General features: G+C 35.8%; 1 protein-coding gene across 1 annotated transcript; it reads left to right on the top strand.

Moving 5' to 3' along the window:
- Positions 1 to 1,172: 1,172 nt before the first annotated feature.
- LOC133521925 (synaptogyrin) lies at positions 1,173 to 20,269 on the top strand. Its single transcript, XM_061857066.1, has 5 exons — positions 1,173 to 1,783; positions 8,049 to 8,286; positions 15,491 to 15,627; positions 16,105 to 16,279; positions 16,851 to 20,269. Exons 1-5 carry the CDS (start codon positions 1,682 to 1,684, stop codon positions 16,880 to 16,882), a joined length of 684 nt encoding a protein of 227 aa, XP_061713050.1. The 5' UTR covers positions 1,173 to 1,681; the 3' UTR covers positions 16,883 to 20,269.
- The last annotated feature ends 800 nt before the right edge of the window (positions 20,270 to 21,069 follow it).

The following is a 21,069-nucleotide window of genomic DNA, read 5'->3' as shown; positions in this document are numbered from 1 at the left end:
AGTAAAAGTAAAGTATCATGAATAGAGTAGTCTCTTGATTTTTCATTTCGCAAAAAAAAATTATATGACAATTTTTAACAATTATTATATCGCATAATTTTCATCATATTGAGTGTTACTTGATTCTTTCTGAACGATTCAACAACAACTCAAATTTTATGAAGTAAACGCGACTATAGGGTTTTTATGGTTTTCTTTCGTTTAAGAAGTAACTAGGTATGAATTTCGTTGACGATCCGATTACCAGCCTACAATAAATATTAACTTGTCTTTATGACACAATATCAACACACTAGCATATTATCATCTGAAATAGATGTTATATACTAAAGAAAAAACTGCAAAAACTGGCCAAAAGCCGAATCATGTAGCGTCGTATTCATAATGATGAATCCAAGCACGACGACGCCTGGTTTACACTTTTAAAATAGAAACGCATGAGGCGCCACGAGCAGGCCTCCAACCCTCGCCCACCTGGGGGAGCATACACCTGCCGCGTGTGTGGATGAGGTATCTTCTTTCGCATAGGGCTATACAGCTACGGACGCATGTATCGTTTAAATGAAGTAATTATGTATTCAGAATAACCATCGTTTACAAAAGAACCTTTTCCTCAAAATTTCATATATATCGCAGATACAGAGCAAACAACAAAAGATTCTTCATCCGTTACGATTTGGTTTGACATTATTAGCCTGAATATTTGAGTTGCATTGTTTTCCTTAGTATAGTGAAACAAAAAACACAAAAGTACTTAATGTAGACTTGTAGAGCCGCATTTGCGTCAATAAGGCGTAGTTACGTACCTACTGACTAAAAGTTAACTGAAGTTAGTAAACTTAACTACTACCACCAATACATGAGGTAACCGAGAATAGTCTAAAAACAAATCGTACCTATGATCAAAATAGTAGGACAAGTGTTACATGAGCCGGTAGACCTCGAGCTCTATCGAAACCCTTATATATATGTCGGTAGGACGGTAGGTAAGCTTAAGCACCCACTTAACCCACTACACACATTCAAAACAAATATAGGTATGTGTAATTTATTACACACAATCGCACATTATTTTCGGATAGAAAATCAAACCGGAGCGATCATTACAAGTCGGTAATAATAGAGTGGGACCAAATAGGTTAGATGCCTAGAGATACCTAGGTCAAATGAGTTTTCCAATTTCTGAAACGTAAAAATAGCTGACAGCCAAAAAACTATTGTAAAAAGAAGAAAATATATAATACCAATACAACTTACAATTATCCTAAATAAAAGTTACAGTAGAACCTGAGAAAAACCGATAAACGGAATTTACCTAAATTACACTTCCCTATCATCTTGAAAAACTGTAAGTAGTACTATGGTTGTCCTCCGCAACCTACATTTTCATTCACTGCCGCTTTCCTGAAAACCTGTTTACCGCTTTACGATTGGCCAATAACTCGACAGCTATGATTTCGGCCAATGAGCGCGAGCCATGGCCGATCAATGTCGGAGCGTAACCACAGAGAACAGAGTTGTTGTAGATTTTCCTGATGTCATACGTCTAGCGAATGTTGTGTGCGCGATCGATAATACAAATTGGTTTTCGAAGTTTGGGGAGGTCATATTGTCTTTGAGCTTTTAATGGACGTTAAGAGTTGGTGTGGAAGGTATTGAAAGTAATTAGAAAAGTGCAATAATGGATTCGACCGGTGCATACGGCGGAGGGAAAGCTGGGGGTGCGTTCGACCCTCAAGCCTTCATTCAAAGACCTCCTGTAATCGTCAGGGCGGTTTGTTGGGTATGTCATTTACGTTACACCTGCTAATATAATCAATGAAACGTTTAACATGAACATTTCTGTGTTGATACCCGTTTTATATTTGTTTTTAAAAGTTTATATTATTTTTTTAAGATTATTCCTTGAACACACCCACTAAAGATTCCAAATTAAAACTTAGTTTTATACGTATATGGTTATTTTTAATAAAAAAATAAATTATTTTACTAGTAACAATACCTACTATTAAAGCATATCAAATTACATGTAGATGCATATTCTTACATTTAAATGCATTTTCACGTTGATCACATGACCACCTTTGAACGTGTATTGAATAAGTAAACTTCACGGTAGCTAAACACATAATGGCTATTGTCAGAACTTAATTATGGCCATTGTTCAGGTATATTTGGATTAAAGTTATGTAAACATTTGTTCATAAAAGTTATAGTGTGGCCAAGGTCTCATAACAGTCATAAAAATAGAAAAGTGATTCAAATTATAAACATACATTTATTAATTGAAACCTAATTACAATTTATTCAATTGAAATTAAAATAAATGGTTCTGTGTTTATTTTAAAACATGTTCTATAAATCTTAAGCTGTTTTTCTGACTAATTGATTCAAATAATGTCCTAGTTATAAAAAATGTGGTTTAAGCTGGGCAGAACCTAACATTTTTTTTAAATTATGGTAAGTACAGTTTCAGAGACATTCATTTTCCACAGTACCTTCTTAATTGTGTTAAATTATAATTATTACACTTACAAATATATTATATGAAGTGCAAAAATGGTATTATTTTTATAATGTTTAAAATATATATATTTTTCAATTACATAGTATATTTCTAATAGACTAGCTTAGTTTTGTAACAAATCTAAGCTAAAATACTTTTTTTAAGTATTACTTACAGTACCCCTAGTGTAAATAAATTCGATTTCGAAACGTGACGTACGCGTTTGCGTTTAGTCTCATTTTGTATGTGATTTAGAAAGAGCGCGCCAAGCGGGACGTTTTGGAAACTCAAAATCCTATACAAAATGAGACTTAACGCAATTTTACGTTACGTTTAACACGTTCGTCACGTTATGATGTCGATAAAATTTACACTAGGGGTACTGGTCGTAATGTGTTTAATAAATAGGTACAATAGGGTACTATAGTTCGTGTCATCCACGATGACGCGCAGATTTGTCAAATCTAACCTTTAATTACATGACGATACGAATCAAGGCACACGTCTTCGTGAATGACACAATCTATACTACCTAAAGTGTAGTTGAGTCATGAATGTCACAGTTGATAAATAAACGTCAGATACCTACATATTTATCAATACTTACTTAAATTAGACTGTAGGTAAAGTGATAAAAAAATATAAACTTTAAACAAAAACAACATATTTTTCTTATTGCGGTGGCGGCGCGGCTAACATACAATTTTTACAAGCCAGTTTCACTGTGGTACAGTCAGCATCAATAGTAGTGGATGAAACAACGCGCCAAAAGTATCTGATATTCCGGATAACTTTTCCGAATATATTCACGTTCAAAACTATATCTTTTACAGTCTTAATTGTTCTACATATAGAACCATACCTGTATGTTAAGCTGATACAGAAAGATAATACTTTTGAAGCGTTGTTTGATCCGCTACTTTTAATGCTGACAGGTACAGTTAGTTCAATTATCTTAAATTAGGCAAGCCGGTTTAACGGAGTACTGACTGCTCACTACTGTTCCCAAGTCGTATATAGAAGATATCTAGTTCTAAATGCATAGTTCACACAGCAAGTGGTAATATTATTGTAAAGGCACGCATTAGAATGACCCCTATTACAGCACTTAACCCCACAAATCAATGCAAGGATCACAATTGATATTCCTCATCATAGGCGTGATGAGTTCAAGCCATCATTGCTCATTGGTAATATAAAGTTCATAGATACCTTTTCGAAACACAGGTACCTATGTAAAATTGTTATATTAGGATTTACAAATCTACGTCATATTGAGGAAGTAGTTCCAAAAAGAAACATACCGTCGTTGCGCTTGTAAATTCCTATATGATCCGACAAATACTCAGAAAAGAAAACTGTGTGTAATAGTTTTCAGGGTATGATTTCGGTTTTCGAAAATCGAGCACGGTTGGAATTTGAATGCACGGCGAACATATACACTTACTTTGGTGCAAAATATCCGATATCTACGTGATACTATTTTTTGTAATACTTCTCATAAAATAAAACTAACATTTAACTCAGCTTTAAAATCAACTATATTCTTCAGGTTTTTGCTGTGGGTTTGGCATAAGCTTCACGTCGCCGACGCCGACGAAAAATTACATTATGGTGGAATGCCCCTATTCTAATCAAATCGAATTACATTATCTCAAGGAATCAAAAAGCCCGTAGGGGAACTACAGAGATTGTCAATAATTACTAAATGGCTCTGATATTAAATTTTAGCTAGCACTATGCGCTAGCCTGAGAATCCAAAAAATCTGTAATTTTCCGATTTTTTAAACCATATAATATCTGTATTATACAAATACAAATATTAATTAAATCTCTTTATTACACACCTCAATAGAAGAAAATAATACAGAAAGAAAACGGCAACACAATAGCGGCACCACGCGGTCTTATCGCTAAAAAAGCGATCTCTTCCAGACAACCTAGCACTGCCAACAGCGGCTAAAAGCATCAATGTAATTGCGGATCGTAGAGCGGGGCTCTACCTAGGTATACGTTTCCGTATAGATAAGTCAACAAGGGAGAAAAGGGGAGGCCTTAACCTAAAAACGAGACACTCGAAAAGGTTACACCAAGGCCCAGATGATAAAGAGTTGCATGAGGGAATAAAGATCCTAATGGCATGTTTATCTCGTTTTTGCTTTAGATAAAACTTGATCAACGCTAATCTGTATTCAATTACCTCACCGAATAATATTGAGGACCAATAAATATTAAATTAAAAAATTTAGAAACCCCATTAGCATTATATGCCAAAAAAACAATTTTGTACCATCCCCTTACATCATTTTGGAAAATAGCTAATGCTCTTCCTAAGAAATCACAAAAACACGGCTAAGAACCACCGCAAGTAAACTCACTTTGCCGTAAACGTAAAAAACCGCATCAAAATCGGTCCATCCCTTGTAGAGCTAGGATGCCACAGACAGACATTGGCGTCAAACATATAACACCACTCTTTTTGCGTCGGGGGTTAACGCATTCACTGCCAGTGCCAACGTTTTCGTAGCTCTGCATGCGTAGCTGATTCTAGCGTTTTCCCGCTTTGTAGAAGAAAGCGACTACGAAGTTGAAGGTACCTTTTTTCAGATTTATGCTCATATCTTGAATATCTTCTACTACTTCGGACAAAAGTAGTATCATAAAATTTCCTACAAATTTAGTAATGTTTATTTTTACTCTACGATCAATACTTTAGGAACTGAAGGGTGTTTAACTTAAGAAAGAGACAAAAAATAGAGGATTTAAGAAAACGTCGTTTTTTGCTTTATTGGTACCTACTACAAAACTTCTGAAAACAGTAGCATAGATCAGATCGTAAACGCTGGACGGGCGGACGTCGTAAACTCGTATTTGTCAGGACATTACGTTAAAAAGTTGATCAACATAAACATAATATTGGCGCCACACGCGATATGCTATATCTGCCATGATAGGTACAAGCTAACTCTGCTTGGCTAAAAGCTAACAGATGCCCTCCATCAATGTCTATGCCTCAAATGGAAATGGGCAGAACACATAGCCAGATACAGAGACAGAAGATGGACACTTGCATCTACAAAATGGAAGAGACCACCAGGGAAGAGACGCCAAGCAAAACCAAAAAAGAATTGGATAGATGATATTATCTCAGTAGCGGGTCCAGAATGGATTGATACAGCTCAAAACAGAGATAAATGGAAGAAGTGTGAGGAGGCTTTCACCCACAAGGGATCCACATAAGATAACCAAAAACAAAATGTATAATTTAAATCTACTTAACATATAACCTTTAAAAAAAATGGATATAAAAAGCTATTTATTATTATTTTTATAACTCTGCTTGGCATTTGCAATGGCAAAGTGTGGTAATGCTTTTATTAACGTCAAAATTCTATAGCCGCGTATCGTATGCGTTGGCCTCAGGCCGAGCAGCCTCGATTTGAAGCAAACGGCCTCAGTGTGAGGCTGCTCGCTCTAAGGCACAGGCTCGAGACGTGTTACGGATGAAGCTGAGGCGATACACCTCAGCTTGATCCGCAACGTGCGAGCCCGTCTCCATTAAATGCACGGCTCGCAATGGGGCTACTTTGAGCTCGGCAAAAAAACGGACAAAATTTGGGTCGGCCCGCGGCAACGAATTTGCCTCGTGTCGCGACGCGCGGAGGCAGCCGCTCGACCCGAGGTTGCCTCTAGTGGATACGCGGCTTATGAAAATATGATGTTTAAAATGACACCCCTTCACTTTGTTATGTTTAAATCGGTGTAAATATATAAATTGAACCCTATCACTTTAAAATAAACGTCAAAATTAGGTGGGAAATATATTCCCTCTGACTTTTGTAAAAGCTTAAGTATAGGCAATTATTTTACTTTTTAAAAACAGTTTTGATAGGTATTTAGTTGTTTAATTAATAACACCAGCAAGTTTGCAAGATTAATAGTTGACTATTAAATAATTTAAATATAATAAGAATTCTCGGGAATTACCCTTGACGCGTTATTTTCTAAAACCGCAAATAGGGTTGTTTCCAATTTTTTGAAGGGCTTGTATTACGTTCTATATTAACTAAAAATTGCCCTAAATATGTTAAAATAACAAAATATATTTTGACAGATGCTTTCGCGCCCAAAACGATCTTTGAAAATTGTGTGACGTCACAGTTTACGGTTTGACACATAACTACATACACACGTAGAAGATACGAACTGTCAACTGACATTTGTCATTTGTTGTTTATCGCCTAACTGTCAACAGTGTCAATCCGAGAGTTGTGACGTCATCAGAATCTTCAATGACGTTTCGAGTTTGGTTACGTGACATGTGCCAAAAGATATTTTAAATTCAATATTTACAAAAATATGGTCATTACAGGTCCCTTAAAAGTAGTTTAACATGTTCTTATAATCCAAAAGATTTTATTGGGATACAATTCTGCCCTAAGATTTGTAGATGGAAACAACCCTATTCACCCAGGAACATTAACCCCCTTAATCATAAACGTGTACTAAAGTTACGATGCCGCTGATCATCGTTTGTCCCTTTCCATCATACCAATACGTCGGAATTATGAATAAAGGGGTAAAGGTTTATCTTTGATGCTCAGTGGAGTCAGGGCTAGCAATCATGGCCACCATAAGCCGTTTAGTACCAGCTGCCCTAATTTTTGCAGTTGATTGGCTGCTTCTTCTATGTTGTTGACTTTTAAAGTTAATTCGTTACAGAGTTCAGCTATTATTATTTTTTTACATTAATGATGACATTACCACACTTTATCATTGCATATGCCAAGATTGTATGGCAAGATAAGTCTTAGAAAATTGTATCCAAATAACTTTTATAATGTCCACAGAAAAGATCCAAAGAATAATACTCAACGAGACAATTGTAACAAACCCAAACACGATTAGGTTGCGTTGTTTTATCACAGTTTCTATGGGCACCTCCTGTTCCATCATCAGATCAGCTCGATGGTACCATAATATAGTATTGTCACCCAACATACATACGTATGTTAAGTTTGAGCTGAATCGGGTATCAAATATCTGTGTTCATCACACAAATAAATGTCTTTACCGGGATTCGAACCCAGGTCGGTTTCATAGGCAGTCACTACCTCACTACCCACTTAGGCTAGACCGGTCGTCAAACATATACACATTGCAAGTTAAATAAAAGCTTGAAAAAATGCATCAAACAGTAAATCATCAATTTACCCCGGTCTGGCCTAGTGGGTAGTGACTACCTATGAACCGATTGGTCCCGGGTTCAAATTGACGACCGGTCTAGCCTAGTGGATAGTGACTGCCTATGAAGCCGATGATCCCGCGTTCAAATCCTGGTAAGAGCATTTATTCGTGTGGTGAGCATGGTCCTGAGTCATGGGCGTTTTCTATGTATTTAAGTATTTATAAATATTTATATATAATTATATATATATCGTCTAAGTACCCACAACACAAGCCTTATATTGAACTTACTGTGGGACTTTAGTCAATTTGTGTAATAATGTCCTATAATATTTATTTATTTTCATCTCCACAGCTCTTCAGCGTGATCGTAATGGGCTGCATATCAGCCAAGGGCTGGTACATCAGCAAGAAGGACGGCAAGGAGTACTGCGCCTACAACGACGACACCAACGCGTGCAACTATGGCGTCGGTATCTCCGTCATCGCGTTCATCGCCTCCATCGGGTTCATTGTTGGAGAATACCTCTTTGAGCAGATGTCGTCGGTGAAGACGAGGAAACACTATGTGCTTGCGGATATGGGTTTCTCTGGTAAGTTCGTTTTTTAAACTGTGGTCTAATAACGATATTAATGTTTACACACAGAAGCTGTTGTATTCCGTGATCACTTCCATCGAATTTATTGTGGGAGAATACCTCTTTGAACAGATGCCATCGGTGAAGACGAGGAAGCACTATGTGCTCGCGGATATGGGTTTTTCAGGTAAGTTATATTTTTAAACCTGATGGTTTAATTACTAATGATTACGAACTTTGGCGTCGTACGGTTTTCTGGTAAGTAATTTATTTAATCTAATGGTACAGTCGACATTACAGATATTTTTGTTGCCCCTACATGCTTATAAATATTTGAAAAACTTTTGCGTACTTTTGTATTTGTGTACTTTCACTTGGTTAAATAATTTTGAAAAATATTAGTACAGACATTTATCAATTTTTAGTTGCTTACATATTATTGTGAGACTTGCTCAGATTAATATGACAGGTGATATGTGTACATATTTTTGATTGGTTAATCTGTTCAGTTGCACCTTTCTATGCTCATTTATTTTTGAAGCCTTGGATTTGCTCATATATTTATGAACTCGACTGTAGGTAGTGGTGGTAGTAATTTTTTTACTGACATAATTTAATGACGATACTAATGCTTGCCACTATGGAGTCGGCATCTCCGTGATTGCGTTCATCAGGTTCATTACTGGAGAATAGTTACCTGTATGAACCGATTCGTCGGTGAAGACTAAGAAGCACTATGTGCTTGCGGATATTGTTTTTTTTGGTAAGTTATTTTTTTAAACTGACATACATCTATGGTGTCGGCATCTCCGTGATTGCGGGAGAATACCTATTTGAACAGACGTCGTCGGTGAAGACGAAGAAGCACTATGTGCTTGCGAACAAGGGTTTATCTGGTAAGTTTTTTTTTTAATCTGGTGGTCTAATATCTGGTGGTTTAATTACTAATGATTACAAACTATGGCGTCGGCATCTCCGTGATCGCGTTCATCACTTCCATCGAGTTCGTTGTGGGAGAATATCCGTTTGAACATATGCCGTCAGTGAAGACGAGGAAGCACTATGTACTTGGGGATATGGGTTTCTCTGGTAAGTTGTTTTTTCAAACTAACATGGTTTATTAACGATACTAATGCTTACAACTATGGAATCGGCATCTCTGTGACAGCGTTCATTGCCTCCACTGGGTTTGTGCTTGGAGATATGGGTTTCTCGAGTGTATTATATTTTAAACGTTTTAGTTGCACGCATTAGTGTGGTTAATGAAATGGTTGAATGACTACATTAAGCGTGCAACTATTTAGTATTTGATTAGTTTCTAGTTTATCGTGGGAGCTAGGAAAATATTTATTAGAGCATGTCTGCAAAGTTTGGACGGGTACATTTTTTTGTTGTATATTATAGGAATTTAGAGGGTTTCCTCTATCTTATCCTAGAATTGACGCCGGGATGTCCCTGAAGGACATCCCTGGGGGAGGGTGGGACATCCCGGGGGATCTGGACGGGCACAGCGAGCTACAAAATTGCATGCAATTCATTCATAAAGTGGCCATGTATTTTTGCGGCTGAGTGTTTACGTAATGTATGTGATTTATTCTTTTCTAATAAGAATCATTTTGCATACACCTCCACACCAATACTGGTGCCGGCATTTGGCATGTTGCTGTTATCGTCAGGCGTCGGTTTTGTGTTCATCTACACCGATATATCGTATGTATACTGATACAGAGGAATGGCTGACTAATATGCGAGGGGTGGGTGGTCAAACCCGATAACTCGAGCAAAAGGGTTTTTGAAACTGGAACTATATGTAGTACCAATTTTACCATGCGTGAAAAAATATTTTGATTTATCGGGTTTGACCTCCCAGCCCTAGTATTATAGTATTTACTATTAACCAGTTGCATATAAGTCAGTCATTGTAGGTATATTATATAATTTACAGTACATTATAGCTACGTTATAGTAGGGGCTACTTTATAGCACTAGTGCGAGAAGTAGCATATTACGTTACTGTGTCGAACATTTAAAGGGCCATATGTACTGTAAAACGTTGTACGATACATGTGCGAATAGGTAATTCGCAACTCGTGCCGATTTAAAACACTCCCTTCGGTCGTGTTTTAATTTATCGCCACTCGTTTCGAATTTCCTATTTTTCGCACTTGTATCGTAATGTACTATTTTGGTGATTCATTTTTAATGCTTGTATAAACAACTTGACATGTAAAAGTGCCCTTATGGCCTATTTGCTGAATAAATGTTTCAGTTTCAGTTGAAAGTGATTTCGAATTTACTCGCAAAATGAAAAATTGGAATTTAAGAGCATTGCTGTTTCCAATGTATTTAAATTATTTGCTGATTTAAACGTTTTCAAATAAAATCAAAACGTCAAAAATGCAAGACGTATGAAACACAGAAAAGCAGCAAAAGATACTACATTAACCATTCCGGTGTAGTTTTTTTAAGGTGCCTACGTAATAAAAAAATAGAATGTATCCTATCTACACTTCTACATGCCTTGTATGCTTTTTCTCAATATTTTTTTGCAGGTAATAATTCCAAAAAAAATTGAAGGGTTTTCAAGGTTTTATTTGAGCAGTTTATGCCCAAGTAATAAGTAGGTACATTTCTCACAAGGCTCGAGACAAATTGAATTTTTGGCGCCAACGCCCCCATTAAAGCCTTTTAGTGGATCGTAAAAATCTTTTCTGCGGCTTGGATATGTTATACAACGTTTATTGGCCCTTTTTACTCAGGATATCTCGTTTTTATGACGCAAGTTTGCAACAAAAAAACTGTTTGTTAGGTACGGATTACTGTACAATATTTGATAGCTAAATACAATAGGCAAATTATGATGTCAAAAAGGATTTCCACTTAGCGTTATGGCAGGTAAGGTAAGATGGGGTAAGAGAAATACTGGGAAAAGACAAACTGACTGACTGAAACTGAGCTGTAGAAAATCCTCATACTGTTTGTCTTGGCCCAAACAAAATAAATTATGTCGTTCGTACCCCATGTGACGTTACAACGAACATACCTATATAGGTACCGTATTTTCGAAAGAAACAGAGAACTTAAGAGCCCCGGCAAGCTCGGACGAATTTCACCTTCCCATAGCAACGGAGATTCGTTCTTATTTTAAAACTACGTGTTGGATTGTAATGAAACTTTGCACATACAACAACAATAATGTAATTAGTTTATATAGGTAGCTCCAGTTTATAAAACAAACAAAATAGAGCAAACGAAGTTTTGTATGAAAAATTTAAATTCGCTGTATCTTTTTTACTACGGTATCTGAAGCTACCATAAACTAATTACGGGACTAGATACTCGTATATATACCTTATCCTTTTGTGAGTACAAAGTTTTAGAGCAATCTAGCAAGTCGTTTTAAAATGAGAGCGTAACTACGTTGGTATAGAGAACCGAGCTTGCTGGGGACCCTTAAATTCTTACCTACATTAAGGAACTGATTTGGACCGACTCAGGCTACAATAGGTAGTTAAAACTATTTTCTTAATTTAACGAATAATATCCTTTCTAGTTAATCTGATTGATTCTAGTTAAAACTGGTATCACACACTCTTATTGCTGCGATATCATTCAGGATGAGTTGTGAACTCGCTTTTATTTATTGATAACTATAGTCGGCATAAATCAGGCCGTAAATGGGTTGTTGTGAGTATGTAAAATATGTAAATTTAAAAAAAAATTGCGCAAAGATCTAACATCTTCAATTTTTTATATTAAAAACTATGATGGAACTCACTTTTTTTTTTGCACAGAATCATTATCACTTACGATCCAGACAATAGAACAATTAAATAATAAATTAATTAATTAACAAATAAATTAATGTCCTAAATTGTCCTTTGTTTTTTTTTCGTGTGACACCGGAACCTACAAAAAACTAACAAAACTTCCTTCCTTCCTTTTCCTCCTTTTTCCTTCTTTTTAGGGTTCCGTAGCCAAATGGCATAAAACGGAACCCTTATAGTTTCGCCATGTCCGTCTGTCTGTCTGTCTGTCTGTCTGTCTGTCTGTCTGTCTGTCCGAGGCTTTGCTCCGTGGTCGTTAGTGCTAGAAAGCTGAAATTTGGCATGAATATATAAATCAATAAAGCCGACAAAGTCGTACAATAAAATCTAAAAATTTAATTTTTAGATTTTATTGTACGACTACACGTAAAGTGGGGGTGAAATTTTTTTTTCGCTTCAACCCTAGAGTGTGGGGTATCGTTGGAAAGGTCTTTCAAAACTAATAGGGGTCTTCAACAAACATTTTTTGATAAAGTGAATATATTCGGAGATAATCGCTCCGAAAGAAAAAAAATATGTGTCCCCCCCCCTCTAACTTTTGAACCATAGGTCCAAAAAATATGAAAAAAATCGTGGAAGTAGAGCTTAAGAAAGACATTAAATGAAAACTATAGCGGACATGATCAGTTTAGCTGTTTTTGAGTTATCGCAAAAAGTTTTCCCTTCATAGTAAAAAGACTTACTGATTATGCAAATTTGCCTATTTGTTTAACTCGGGTGAAAGGTACCGTTTCATCCCTTGGTTAACAATTTACTATACTTTAAGCTCCAGTTTAGCTTATTGTGACGGAAGAGTAACTACGGAACCCTACACTGAGCGTGGCCCGACATGCTCTTGGCCGGTTTTATTTTTTCCTTTATTCGAATCGATTGTTAAATACCACTTTGAATAAGTTTAGTTATTCGGTTTTTATTATCTTTGTATATAAATTGTAAATGCGCGTTGAAAAGTATTATAAAATAATAAATAAAACCGATTCTAATTTGTAAAACACTATACTATTGTTAGACTCGTTACATCAAGCTAACTAGACTATGTACAGTTAAAATTAACACTAACACTGAGTGCGTTTATTCAGGACAGTGTTGCAACTAATATTTTTAGCTCGTATGTTGTGCGCTTGCGTCATGGTAAACATTACATGGTAAACACCTAGTTATGTTTGAACATCGATCAAAGTTTTGGGGATAGCAAAGTTTTTAGGCAAAATGTATTCTCTAATGTTATTTAATTTCAATTTAAAAGCAGTTATCATGGGCGTAGGCAGGTACAGTCAGGGGGGGGGGGGGGAGGGCAGCTCCTGGAGCGCGAATTTTATATACAATGTATCTATGCCCCTCTACGGCCCCTGGCCTTCCTAGGTCTCCAGCGATATCAACAACCCCCCCCCCTCCCCCTCCCCCAGTTCACTGGCTGGCTACGCCCTTTGCAGTTACCTATTTAACATTTAAAAATAAAACAAATACAATTAGCCAATTATGAGAAAAGGTACACGAATAATTGATAAGTCAAATCAATGTACTTATAAATCGTTTCGAATCATGACGAATCAATTGAATACGAGTATTAATACAATCTCTTGACTCAAGAAATCCATTCCGTATTGAATTTGATTTGATTATTAGATATATTCCCTACCATCGTCGTCGCCGATTCGAGTACGCGACGAATGTGCAAAATATAAAAGGAATTAAATTAGGGCCCTTTAGATAATTCCTTCCAGCTCGGAAATTAAACACATTGAAAAGGAAAAAATCGACGTACTTATTTGGTGCGCAAAAGAATATACTTAGGTACATTTTTGAATATAGACAGGGATGTTCTTGTTAATATAATCAAGTAAAAGCATAATATCAGTAATATCACATAAAAATTTAACTCCGTTGGTACCTACTCATAAGCTTATTTATGAATATCCACTCCTCGATGCCTGAGGTTTACATTCTAATCTACTATACAAAGTTCTGTTGAAGAAATTGTACGGTATTGGGGTAAGATGGTTTGTACATAAATGGTTTGACTCTTACCTCAAAAATCGAGTGCAATTTGTAGAAATAGAGCACCATAACAACCACACAGGAATAATTTCACGCATACATTCAAATAGAGTAAATGTTACTCAGTCCATTCCACAAGGTAGTGTATTAGGTTGCTTACTGTTCCTTATATACATCAACGATTTGCCCTACTCCATCAATACACCTAGTATTTTATTTGCAGATGATATCTCAGTAGTATTTCCGTGCATAAATAATAATAATCTGAATTCTAGCCTCACCCATATCCTGACTGACATAGATTCTTGGCTAACCGAACATAACCTACAATTGAATTTCAGCAAAACAAAATTAATGCAATTCAGACCACACCAAAGACAACCGTTAAATATAGATTTCTCATACAACAACATTAAACTGGAACAAACCGATACATTTCCCTTGTTAGGATTAACCATCGACACAAACATTAATTGGAAAGACCACATACAGAAAGTAAGCAATAAACTATCCAGATTTTCATATGCCTTATTAGAATTAAAAAAAAACAACAGACTTAAAAACTGCCACTTCCGCCTATTATGCCTACGCCCATTCCATACTCCGCTATGGGGTAATAGTACGAATGCCAATAACTTATTTATTCTACAAAAAAAATGCATCCGAATTTTAGCGAACATAAAACCAAGGGAAAGTTGTCGGCCACATTTTAAAAACTGAAAATATTAACACTTACCTCCTTATATATTTTTGAAGTTTGCACTTTTGTCAAATTACACAGCTCTTTCTTCCTACAAGCAAAAGACCGACATGCAAAACCATAAAATCTCCGCCAAAATAACTTCCTTTCCTTGCCCACTTCTACCTTAAAAATATTTCACTCCGGACCACACATGATGTGCATAAAAATCTTTAATAAACTTCCGCAGTCAATAAAAGAAATAGAAAATTCAAAATTATTCAATAAAGCACTTAACACACATCTAAAAGACAAATCTTTCTATACGCTGCAGGAGTTTTTTGATAATGGAACGTTAAATTAATACCTATGCTATGAGTAGGTAACTTAGCTCTTAAGTACTGCCTGTGATCTCAAATAATTGTCTGTAAATCTTTGTACTAGATTGTTATTTAGTTATAAGACTGCTGCGCCCTTGCAGGGTACATATTATGTAATTTTGTGTACTTAATATGATTGCAATAAATGCTTTGTCTTGTCTTGTCTTGTCTTGTAGATTAGATGGAAGTCAATGCCGCAAATATGCCGAAACGTACGCCAATTATTTTTGGCAGTTTATCACCATAAATATGAGATGATTAACATCATGAAATAGGTAATTCATATTATGATGTCATGTTGAAGATGAAACCAAAATTCCAATTACTTTTTTCAGCTTTCTGGGCATTCCTTTACTTCGTTGGCTTCTGCTATCTGGCTAACGCATGGGGCAAGACCGACGACCCACCAATTGGGACTGCCAACAACATGCAGGGTGCTATCGCATTTTGCTTCTTCTCAATCTTTGCCTGGGTGAGTAACACATACTTACACAATGGAGCAAGACCATCCATCACCAATCGCAGACAATTTACGTTATTCTCCTTCTTTTCAATATGGAGCATTCCTTAAAGTTATCTACAGTTGTCCCGTAACACGAAAAAAATGGGTTTGTACGGTGCAGCCCGTGAAATGCTTCAGATTTTTGTCTGAGTGATACATACTGACGATTTGCCAATCGACAGTCCTTAAATTTTCGCCCCTAAATGACAGTTTGTGGTGGTTTGATATAGCCGCTACATTTACTTTGTAGCTAACGTGCTATGTCTGGTCGTATAAAACCATGGGAACCCTTTAGTTGACGGTCCACGGCTACTGAAAATGTTGATTTTACCCGCGCTAATCCTAAATGCAAACACAGTGAAGTTCTCACGATAGTCTTCCGTGAATATCCTGAGACACTAAAGTTCTCAGTGCGTGACCAATAAATATTCCTCGAAATCTCCACAGGTGGGTTGCGCGTTCTTCGCGTTCCAACGCTTCCGTGTCGGCGCGGACTCGGCCTTCGCGCCGGCGTACGAGGTGGAGGGCGCCGTGGGCAGCCCGGGTGGCTTCCCCGCCTACCCCGGCGCTCCAGACCCGCAGCCCGCCTACAGCGAGCCGCCCTTCTCGCAGCGAGACCAAGGTAAAGTTGAAATATTATGATAAGTTACAGTGAGACTGATTGTCCACTAGGTGGCGCTGACTCGGTACTACATCGCGCTATCCGTGTCGTCGTAGAATCTGTTAATATGGAGGAAGTCTATTACTATTCATAGGTCTTGCAATTACACTGTACATTTAAGATATAACTTTGTCAGGATAGCGCAGCATCACGCAGAACTGTGAACCATTAGGATCTTTTCAGGATTATCCTTACCAAATTTCAAGAGCCTTTCTTTGTTAGCATAATTCAATATTATCTTCAAAAACATTGACATTGTAATGCCCTGTCCTATCACATGGAAAATCACAGAAACGCATTCGATGGAGAGTAATAAAAACGACATCAACATTACATGATAGAAGAATCTCTGGTAATTAAATAACATAGAGAAATAAGTAAGTTTAGAGTGCTCACTACATCTGTTTTGTTTTGGTTCGGTTTGTGTCTGGCGGGTCTCCCAGGCTATGTTTGGTTTGATTTATTTTTCTTTTGCGCCCCCGCAAAAAGGTTCAAAGTATAATTAATTAATAGCTTAATTTCTGCTTTCCAGGAAACATGGACTACACTGCTCCGACCTACTAAAGCCTGCGGTCCGCTTCTCTTGCACTTCTTATTTTGCACTCGACGCTGCAGTTAATACCTCCTTACTTTATTTTTTCTAAGCTAGATCAAAGAAAAAGTGAAAAGTACGTAAAATGTCATCCAAGTTACAAAAAATATCTGCGAAACACACTTCGACCGCGACTCTATTGTACAGCTAAGCAGCAAATTTTGAGCCTAACTGTACGACCATTAAAATATCAGGGACTATTGAGGTTCTAACAAATATCTAAACACGATTCACAGCGCGTGCTTAGATATTTTAAAGTACTTTTCCCTATCTGGGACTTGAATGAAAATCTTACATCTATTGCGCGTCAAAGAGTATATTTAAACATGTGCGTTACATTTTGGTGCCCGACTCTGATTTGAAGTTGGTTACTTAATGCGGTCGTCCATACCATTTTAACACGTCCATCTTTATTTTATTTGATCTGATTTTAGTATAACGTTACTTTGATGTTCTCGAATATTTTCTCCTGAACTTGTATTATTATTATTTTTTATTTATCTTTACAATTTTATTTCTAAGAAATATATAGTATGTATATGAACCATATATCGCTTCACAGTACCTGCTTGTAGGTATGTATATGTACGACAATATTAACCAATTATTTATGTATTGTAAAATACCTTATATATGTATGTGTAAATAACAAAACTTACCTATATACCTAAAATCCGTGGCTAGTGATATCATGGAAAATCCATGTTAATTCTTATGTAATATTGTTTTTTTTTCTTATTATTATTTTTTAATTTTTCTCTTTCCGTCTTTACAACGCAGGGGATGCTATTGGCATTATTTTCCCGTAACTGTTATGTTTGACCAATGTGACATTTAAATTAAGAAATTTTATTGTGATACTATTATTGTTTATTATTTTATTTTAATTTTAATGCACCATCGTTTACATCGTGCCATGTCTATAAGCTTTATCAACTAAAAATGCTACTTTTATTTTTAGTAAAAACTACATTTGACTTTTAATTCGATTAAAAATGAGAGGAAAGGACACTCCCGTCAACGAAATTTTATTGAACACTTCTGAAGTGTATTTTTAGATCTGAATAGGAATAAATGCAAAAATAAGTATCAAGTGCATTTTTATAACTAATAAAATAATCAAGCTTGCAAACTTATTAACAAAGATATGCTAAACTAGGAAATGTTACGAGTATAATGGCATATCGAAGTATACATTTTATTTAATCATACATTTTAACTATATATTAGGTTATTTGCATATATAATTCAAAATATACAATCGCATTATATTTTAAATAATTGGCAACATATTGCTTGTGTCATGTCATGATGTTTTGAAATTAAATTAAATTTATTAAAACGAGTCACATTTTGATCTTGCAACAGTATTATATACATAAACATATAAATGTTAAGCGCTTAATTCAAATACATAGTATTTTTTTAAAGATGATATTTTAGAATAATGCTATCTCAGTAGTGTGGTTAGGCAATTATAAATCATTATTCTGGTATTTAAACGTGTTAAAAAAGAAAATTAGGTAATCTAAGGGTAATGCTATTCTATTATGAAACATAATACTTCTTATTACGTGCATGTAAGGTATTCATTAAACTATCAAAAATTAATGAAACCAAAGACGAGTGAAACTTATTGGGAACCAATCCCCATACAAAGTTAAGTGTCTCCAAAAGTGTCAATAGATGGCGTTACTAGTCTTAAATCGACCGGGATATAAACCGTAATTACCTTTTATATTGTTTTTCAGACCATATTTGAATGCATTATCAGTATTACTCGTCTTTGAAAGTAATTGTGTTACTCTTGATTCTAAACTGTAGAAATAGACAAGTATGGTATGTGTGTTAGTTCCACTGCCCGCCGCAGCATACGGCGGCGCTAGTATCGGAGTATATACGGGTTGAATGTTGTCGCTATAGATGCTATTTCCAAGTGTTTATGTAAAAACCTTAAAGTCTAGGCGAGCTAAGATTAAGTACAAAATGAATCCAGAATTTTGATTATAACTGCCCTTTGTAGAGGTCGGCTTACGTTTACCAAGGATCCATTACATCATGAAAATACCTTACTGTCAAGTTACTTACTACTGGTAACATATATCCCACAAAAAAATCGATCATGTAAAAATAGTCGGTATTTGAACTTGGCGATTTTGGTAAACTGGCAGCGGTTTTGTCACTTCCATAGCTTGCACTGTTACTTGTAAAAAAGTCTTAGCAATAAATTATTGTCACTATAGCTTGGGTGTACTCATCTACAATGTACGATGTTGTTGCCTACGCTTCGCTTTCATGGTACAGTCGGCATCAAAATGTGACGGTCAAAGAGGCCAAATATATCGGAACATATCCTTATTTTTATGGAAACACCCCTTTGTGTTACCATATATTTGACCACTTTGGCCGTCATTCTAATTATAAGTACAGTTGATGCTGACTGTATTAGAGTACATCTAAACTATGTATAGATTTTTAACCATATCAGTCAGGTATGTAAGGGCATAGGTTAGTTTAGTAATAATTCTTAGGCGAAATAATGGACTTTAATGTTGTTTTTTCTCCGTTTTCGACCTTAATGACCTGGCAATAAAAACGAAGGTAGTTCTTACCTTTTATGTTCTAGTGACATTTGTAAGCAATGAATTCTCATTAGGGGCACATGCATTTGATTTTTTACTTTGTTTTTGTTATAACAAGACAGAAATAACGGGTTGGGAGCCAATACTTACAAAGGGCATCAAGTCGAGGTTTCATCATACTTGATAGTTATTTTGTAACACCATATCGGATACGGGTAAATAATAAAGAATATCCATGGCTACCATTATACAGCTGCGATTTCTTAAATAACATCTGTTATAAATGGCGCTAAGTAAGTCCTCTAAGCAGTCTGTAATATTTACTCGTCTCCGACTTTATCTATGAGTAGAATTAAAATAATGCCCTTTTAATACATGATTGATAGTCGTTATAGTATTTGCTTAATTGTAACAAATTCTTCTGAAACTATAACGACGATTTAGACAGTACATGTAACCTAGCTGTAGATATGTAACACATGTTGGTTAGAATCTGTTCTGACGATAATAAAAAAACTATTAAACAAATGGAATAAACCAAAAAAAATATTGTAATAAGTGTTGAATATTAACGCAAAATCGTTCAGTGTTTGGTGAGTACTTAATGTTAAGATAGATATGTATAAAGGTTCGTTTACACTTATCTTGTTATTTTGTCTAAAACCAAAGCAATTTAATCGATACCAAAGGTTGCCGAACTGAACTGAGAAATGATTGTTAAAAAACCGATCCTTATATAAAAGCTCTTAAAGATCAAACTTGAATAATAGCATAGAATCTAAATGAGCATTTCTTCGTTCCATTTCTGGCTGTGCAAGGACCTAAGTACCTATTAAGTTTTATTTTTCCATAGTCCTAACTTCTTAATAATTGTTGTGAGTGCACATTTAAATTTAAATGTCGTTTGATACAGAATGTACTTAACAGAAATCGCGTTAATCTATTAAAACGTGGAAGCCCGCTAATCAGGGATCGGAAACAGTATTTTTTGTATGGGAACGAAAACGGTATTTTTTCGTTCTTTGTTAATTTCTTCATTTCTAATTAGGCAATCTAATAATACGAAGTCGTTATCTGAAAACACAACTGAGTCCTACATTTAGAGTATAAAATAAACCGAAATGTATGGTTATTTCGATGTTTTTGCAAAAAACCGGTTCCGATCCCTGCCGCTAATACCAGTTAGGTTCATTGTAAAATCTATTCGAATTTTGTATGAAGAATATTAGCAATAATTCATTCACTGCATAGTCTTCCCTTGGCAATGTATCTTATAACACCTTTTAGAAGATACATATTTTTCATCACACAAGCTGGTAAAGGCTGTCTTGATTGTCCAAAAACTGATAAGAAAGTTGCATTTTATCCACATGTGGGACAAAGTATTTTCATGTAATTTTGACTAGTTTCCAAGTGTGGTGAACATTTTTGTATTTCACTCGGGGGCCCTCGTGCTGTGAGATCCTCGTAACGCTCAAGATTCCATTATTAGCTACGCTCGTGATTCAATTTTGGAATCTTTCGCTTACTCTGGTATTAGCACGACAGGTGCTTAACCATTTGGTTCTTAGATGTAT

Source organism: Cydia pomonella, chromosome 10 (genome assembly GCF_033807575.1).
Source record: "Cydia pomonella isolate Wapato2018A chromosome 10, ilCydPomo1, whole genome shotgun sequence".
NCBI classification, from domain to species: domain Eukaryota; kingdom Metazoa; phylum Arthropoda; class Insecta; order Lepidoptera; family Tortricidae; genus Cydia; species Cydia pomonella.
Note: the sequence above shows the minus strand (reverse complement) of the source record. Positions and strands in the feature narration are given on the sequence as shown.